Consider the following 7651-nt stretch of genomic DNA (forward strand, 5'->3'; position numbering starts at 1 on the left):
CAGTTATCAAAAATCTCCCAACAATAAGAGTCCAGGACCAGATGGCTCCCTTAGGGAATTCTACCAGACATTTAAAGCAGAGTTAATACCTATCCTTCTCAAGCTGTTCCAAAAAATAGAAAGGGGAGGAAAACTTCTGGACTCATTCTATGAAGCCAGCATTACTTTGATTCCCAAACCAGACAGAGACCCAGAAAAAAAAAAGGGAACTACAGGCCAATATCCCTGATGAATATGGACGCAAAAATTCTCAATAAGATACTAGCGAATTGAATTCAACAGCATATAAAAAGAATTATTCACCATGATCAAGTGGGATTCATTCCTGGACTGCAGGGTTGGTTCAATGTTTGCAAATCAATCAATGTGATAGATCACATTAAAAAAAGAAAAGATGAGAACCTTATGATCCTGTCAATAGATGCAGAAAAATACAACATTGACAAAATACAGCATTCTTTCTTAATAAAAACCCTCAAGAAAGTCGCGATAGAAGGAACATAACTAAACATCACAAAATCCATTTATGAAAAGCCCACAGCTAATATCATCCTCAATAGGGAAAACCTGAGAGCTTTCCTTCTGAGATCAGGAACACGACAGGGATGTCCACTCTCACCACTGTTGTTAAACATAGTGTTGGAAGTCCTAGCATCAGCAATCAGACAACAAAATGAAATAAAAGACATCAAAATTAGCAAAGATAAAGTCACACTTTCACTTTTCGCAGAGGACAGGATACTCTACATGGGAAAACTGAAAGACTCCACTGAAAGGCTGCTAGAACTGATACATGAATTCAGCAAAGTTGCAGGGTATAAAATCAACGTACAGAAATCAGGTGCATTCCTATAGACCAATAATGAAGCAACAGAAAGGGAAATGAAGAAACTGATCCTATTCACAATTGCACTAAGAACCATAAAATACCTAAGAATTAACTTAACCAAATATATAAAAGATCGGTATGCTGAAAACTATAGAAAGCTTATGAAGGAAATTGAAGAAGACACAACGAAAGGGAAAAACATCCCATGCCCATGGATTGGAAGAATAAATATTGTTAAAATGTCAATACTACCCAAAGCAATCTACACATTTAATGCAACCCAATCAAAATTGCACCAGCATTCTTCTCAAAGCTAGAACAAACAATCCTGAAATTTTTATGGCACCACAGAAAACCCAAATAGGCAAAGTAATATTGAAGATGAAAATCAAAGCAGGAGGCATCACAATCCCAGACTTTAGCCTCTACTACGAACTGTAATCATCAAGGCAGTATGGTACTGGCACAAAGACAGACACATAGACCAATGGAATAGAATAGAGACCCCAGAATTGGACCCACAAATGTATGGCCAACTAATCTTTGACAAAGCAGGAAAGAACATCCAATGGAAAAAAAGACAGTCTCTTTAACAAATGGTGCTGGGAGAACTAGACAGCAACATGCAGAAGAATGAAAGTAGGCCACTTTCTTACACCATACACAAAAATAAACTCAAAATGGATGAAGGACCTGAAGGACCTGAAGGACCTGAATGTGAGACAGGAAACCATCAAAACCCTAGAGGAGAAAGCAGGCCTCAGCCACAGCAATTTCTTAGTTGACACACTTCCAAAAGCAAGGGAATTAAAAGCAAAAATGATCTATTGGGACCTCATCAAGATACAAAGCTTCTGCACTGCAAAGGAAACAATCAACAAAACTAAAAGGCAATTGACAGAATGGGGAAAGATATTTGCAAATGACATATTGGATAAAGGACTAGTATCCAAAAATCTATAAAGAACTCACCGAACTCCACACCAGAAAAACAAATAATCCAGTGAAGAAATGGGCAGAAGACATGAATAGACACTTTTCCAAAGAAGACATCCAGATGGCCAATAGGCACATGAAAATATGCTCAGCGTCACTCATCATCAGGGAAATACAAATCAAAACCACACTCAGATACCACCTCACGCTGGTCAGAGTGGCTAACAGAATAAATCAGGAAACTATAGAGGCTGGCAAGGATGTGAAGAAACGGGAACCCTCTTGCACTGCTGGTGGGAATGCAAACAGGTGTAGCCGCTCTGGAGAACAGTGTGGAGTTTCCTCAAAAAATTAAAAATAGAACTACCCTATGACCCAGCAATAGCACTGCTAGGAATTTACCCAAGGGATACAGGAGTGCTGATACATAGGGGCACTTGTACCCCAATGTTTATAGCAGTACTTTCAACGATAGCCAAATTATGGAAAAAGGCTAACTTTCCATCAACTGACGAATGGATAAAGAGATGTGGTTTATACATAAATGGAATACTACTTGGTAATGAAAAAGAATGAAATCTGGCCATTTGCAGCAATGTGGATGGAAGTGGATGGTATTATGCTAATGGAAATAAGCCAGGCAGAGAAAGACAGATACCATATGTTTTCACTCACATGTGGATCTTGAGAAACTTAACAGAAGACCATGAGGGAGGGAAAGGGGGAAAGAAGTTACAGGGAGGGAGGGTGGCAAACCATAAGAGACTCTTAAATACTGAGAACAAACTGAGGATTGGTGGGGGGTGAGGGAGAGGGGAAAGTGAGTGATGGGCATGGAGGAGGGCTCTTGTTGGGATGAGCACTGGGTGTTGTATGGAAACCAATTTGGCAATAAATTATATTTCAAAAAATAAAAAATATAAAAAATAGTAGTTGAACAACACACAGAAAAACTTGTTTACAATAAAAAGTTTTTTCCACAAAAAAATAAATAAATAAAAATAAAAGATTAAGTCTGGTAATAACCGGGGTTCCTTGCACTGGGCATCAAGCTGGGGAATTGCTTGGACTCTGGACTCAGACTGCCAGGGTTCTTGCCTAACTGTGCTTCCTGCCAGTGTCAGGAACTTGAGTTTGCCATGTCACCTCTCTATGCATTGTGAAACAAGACTGGTAATAGGACCGACTTCCTAGTAAAGATTAAGGTAATTCATGTACTGAGTATCTGCGCATAGGCTTAGAGATACCATATGACCATCATCAAAGACAGCCATGCCATGTAGTCCAGACAATTATCTTTAATAGAAACCTCTAGTTTTACTATTTTGTTGGGAAACCAGGATCTTTTGAACAGCCTTCTGTGATCTAGAATATGAGGGACAAATAGAGAATGCTTGAATCTTATGTTTTGTCATCCATTCCCTTTGTGGAAACAAGCACTACTATTCTCAGCGAAAGAAATCTCTTCACAAAATTCCATCCTATGGCTCTCAAAATGGCACTAAGACACTAGTGTCACTGGACCACTTAGTTTGTGGCCTTGTGTTCCCTGTTGGAAAGGTTGTCTGATCAAGTGTGAAGCTCTAGTCACATTTCTGGTAGTAAAGCAGCCCTGAACATTTCAGCCCTGGGCTTGTCCTGGCAGTACTTGTGCATCTTTCTCTTGGGTTGAGAGAAGAGGTCAGTGTTTTAGGTAGCAGAGGTCTTGAAACCATTGCCAAAAGCCAGGATATTTGGCCAGAGGAATGTCTATTTTCTTCTTTTTCTAGTGGCAGACAGTCTTGAGCCAACAAAGGGGTGTGTAATCAGAGTCACAATTGAGGGCTTCCTAGACTCTGGTTTCTCAGTGATAAGGGAGCCTCAGGTCGGCTGAGGACAAAGTGCAAGCTAGGGCAACCTCCTCCCACCCCCTGCTGCTAGGTGAGATGTCTGTGATATTCCTCAGGCACTCTTGGTTGCCCAAGGCCAAAGAAAGGAAAGAAAACAAATGGCGAACTGACAGAGATCACAGTCACACAGGACATGGGTCTCCATCAGTTTACAAATATCTTAGTAAATTACAAGAAAAAGGCAATCTTATCAATCGCTTAATCTCCAGAAACCTATAAACTCAGTTTCCTGGAGTCCCAACATCACCCCTCCATGATATGGGGAACAAAGGCAAGAAGGAAATGACAGGTAAAATTAAATTTCCTCATAACCTGCAGCCCATTGGTAGATACTTGAGGCTGGCAGAGTAAAAAGTTTCTCCAGGAACTCCCTACTGTCTTAATTTAATGTTTTGCTACAGGGAAAAACAACCTTAGCTTGACAATAGCTAGGACTCCAGTATCTTGTGAATCTTCCTTAGCATATGAAAATCCCATTGAAAATTTCCCCTTGACTTTACCTCCCCCAACTCCCAAATATATAACCACAGGGTCCGATGCAGCTCTTTCTGCCTGCAGGTCCTGTCCCATGCCTTAATAAAATACATTTTTGCACCAAAGACGTCTTCAAGTATTCTTTCTTGGTCCATTGGCTCCTGATCCCCCACTCTCACTGCAAAAATCTCATCACCCGGGACTGGCTGTCCTGGATAGAAGGACTTAACAGGGATGGGAGAAGCTGAGCTATCACACTTTCTGACAGCATTTGCATCAGTGCATAAGAGAAAAAGAAAAAGAAGCAATGTCAAAAAGATCAACTAGCTAGAAAATACATCTGAACACACTTTTGGGGAAAGATTATCCACAAATAGGAGAACACTGTTCTATACAAGTGTCACCAGAGCTCCAAAGGCCAATGGCCAGAGCTACCAGGAGGGGCATGCTCTGTCTCTGACCACTAGGTGGTAGCTCAGCCCCTTACTGAGAAGAGAGAAGGCACAGACTCCCATCTAGAGGAGGCGGCGACAGAGAGGCGGGCCTGCTAGGCTGCATAAAGGCAAGGGAACTGTGACTGAGGCTCAAGCTGCCTTAGCACTTTGTTCAGAAGATCCTATCCTAGGGTGATGGCATTTAGCCTGTGGATGCCAGGTACCCAGGCTGAGCTAGCGTCCCCAGTGAAGAGCCCAAGGGCTGCTGTGCAAGAGAAGAAGCACGAGGGAGCACTGGTAAATAGCCAAACTTTCTATTAAAATTGCCTTGAAAGGAATGCAAAATCATGTCTAACCTACATGTAGGAGGCAGGTAACTGGTTATTTAAACAATCTGATATGATGTTTAACATAATAATACAATTGGTCATTATCTCTGAAATAGAATTAGACATAAATAACAAATGATTACTCTTCAAAGCCTACTTTGTATCGATGATGAGAATGAGAATGCTGACAGAAATTCTAACTCTCTCCCTAGATGTGGTCTGAGTTTGGAGGACAAAGGCATTTGTGAATATAAATCATGGGAGAGAAACTGAGCAATAAAAGAGTGAAGTATCTTGCTCTAGGATTTGGCAAATTTAAATCCCTTGTTTCTTTGTACTGTGTTTCTGGGAATTTTAAATCTGTTAATCACACTTTGTGGAATTTCAAATGCAGAAGTCAGGGAAAATATTTATAAAGTTAAAAACAGCATTCTGTGAGCTCCAATTTTAACACATGTGCAATCTAAATTTACGTATTGAAGACAGTAACTTTTTACATGTAATTAGGCTCAGATTAACAGATCACAGTAGTTAGTCTTAGTTACAACTAGGGAGACTGAGTCCTAGCAGGTTTTAGAAGTGTGTGAGGACAAACGTTGACAAGACACCTGTCTTTTCTCTCTTAAGAGAACGTGGGCCTGTATATCATTTAGAAATCTGTGCTCGCTTGAGAAAAATGTAGTCCATAGCCTCAGAAATGTAAAAATCAGACTGGAAGGGACTTTGTAGGTTATGAGTTTGGTACACTTTTAAGAGCAAACTTGGGTGCCAGGACAACAAGCATAAAAAGTGAAACCATTCTGGGCACACTGAGATGTCTGGTCATTCCAGTAAGAGGTATGTGAAAGAATGGAAACTCAAAGGCAGAGGAGGATGGTGAAAATTCTAAGCCTGTGTGCATGTTGGAGAGACACTATTCCAGGGTTCCAGGCAGACTGGGACACACTAGCCTCATGCTAATGTGTTGAGCCTATTCAACCTCATTCTTAGGTTGTGCTAGCTTTTGGCATGCTGTTGTACTTCTTTGGTAGACTGTTGACCTCTCAGAATCATGGATTAAAACCCGTTTTACAGGGGCACCTGTGGCTCAGTCAGTTAAGTGTCCGACTTCTGCTCAGGTCATGATCTCGCAGTGAGTTGGAGCCCTGAGTCAGGCTCTGTGCTGACAGTTCAGAGCCTGGAGCCTGCTTGATTCTGTGTCTCCCTCTCTCTCTGCCCCTCCCCCACTTACTCTCTGTCTCTCAAAAATGAATAAATGTTAAAAAATTAAAAAAAACCTGTTTTACAGTAAATTTGTTGCCAAGAAGAGGAGCAATGAATTCCTCATTTCACGTGCTTTTCTTGGATCTCAACCTGAATGCCACAGAAGGCAACTTTTCAGGACCAAATGTCAAGAACAAATCTTCCCCATGTGAAGAGATGGGCATCGCTGTGGAAGTGTTTCTGACTCTGGGTCTCATCAGCCTCTTGGAGAACATCTTGGTCATAGGTGCCATAGTGAAGAACAAGAACTTGCACTCCCCCATGTATTTCTTTGTGTGCAGTTTAGCAGTAGCTGACATGCTGGTGAGCATGTCTAACACCTGGGAGACCATTACCATATATTTAATAAATAATAAGCACCTGGTGATAGCAGATGCCTTTGTGCGTCACATTGACAATGTGTTTGACTCCATGATCTGCATTTCTGTGGTGGCCTCCATGTGCAGTTTGCTGGCCATTGCAGTGGATAGGTATGTCACCATCTTCTATGCTCTGCGCTACCACCACATCATGACAGTGAAGCGTTCTGGGGTAATTATTGCGTGTATCTGGACCTTTTGCACAGGCTGTGGCATTGTTTTCATCATTTACTATGAATCCACTTATGTCATCATTTGCCTCATCTCCATGTTCTTTACCATGTTGTTCCTCATGGCGTCTCTATATATACACATGTTCCTCCTGGCAAGGGCTCATGTCAAGCGGATAGCAGCTCTCCGTGGATACAGCTCCGTGCGGCAAATGACCAGCATGAAAGGAGCTGTCACCCTGACCATGCTGCTGGGCATTTTTATCGTGTGCTGGGCTCCGTTCTTTCTCCATCTTATTTTGATGATTTCTTGCCCCCAGAACCTCTACTGTTCTTGCTTTATGTCTTACTTTAATATGTACCTTATACTCATCATGTGTAATTCTGTGATTGATCCTCTGATATATGCCTTCCGCAGCCAGGAGATGAGGAAGTCCTTTAAAGAGATTATTTGTTGCCATACCTTCAGAATACCCTGTAGGTTCCTTGGCAGGTATTAAACAAAAAGTTTTTCTCCCTGTGGCTCTCTTTTATCCTTCATTTACTTTATGACAAAATCAGTTGGTACAGCCAAGGAGTAAGCCAGAAAACTAGAAATCAAAAATGTGTAGAACTGTTTCTCTTTTTTCTGTTGAATTTGTGCTTCACTTTTTCCCCCTGTGGCAGTTGTTAGGTCAGACATGCATATGTTGCTTTTAAAATTTGGGAATGGGGTGTGACAATTTTTTACTGTCCTGTTTTCCTCTTACTTTTTCTTCTGCTCCCACCCATTTCTGGTAGTCCAATCTATCCTCCATCTAGTAAGTGTGTGCTCAGGGAAGATAAAACATCCTGGGTGCAGGTCTCAGTGTGAGGAATAGCTATAACTGAAACTATAATTATAACTGAAAGAAAGGCTGTGTGATTGCTTTCTTTCCATGGAAGCAGTTTCATAATTTTGCTTGATGCTCGTGGGAGTCATGCATGCT

The 7651-nt window shown here is 41.3% G+C and overlaps 1 protein-coding gene across 1 annotated transcript; it reads left to right on the forward strand.

The window, feature by feature from the left end:
* The first annotated feature begins 6205 nt into the window (after positions 1-6205).
* MC5R (melanocortin 5 receptor) lies at positions 6206-7183 on the forward strand. Its single transcript, XM_030292271.1, has one exon. It carries the CDS (start codon positions 6206-6208, stop codon positions 7181-7183), a length of 978 nt encoding a protein of 325 aa, XP_030148131.1.
* Positions 7184-7651: the final 468 nt, after the last annotated feature.

This window comes from Lynx canadensis, chromosome D3 (assembly GCF_007474595.2).
Source record: "Lynx canadensis isolate LIC74 chromosome D3, mLynCan4.pri.v2, whole genome shotgun sequence".
Classification (NCBI taxonomy): Eukaryota; Metazoa; Chordata; class Mammalia; order Carnivora; family Felidae; genus Lynx; species Lynx canadensis.

Coding starts and splice junctions, on each gene's coding strand:
- MC5R (XM_030292271.1), top strand. CDS start 6,206: ATGAATTCCTCATTTCACGTGCTTTTCTTGGATCTCAACCTGAATGCC.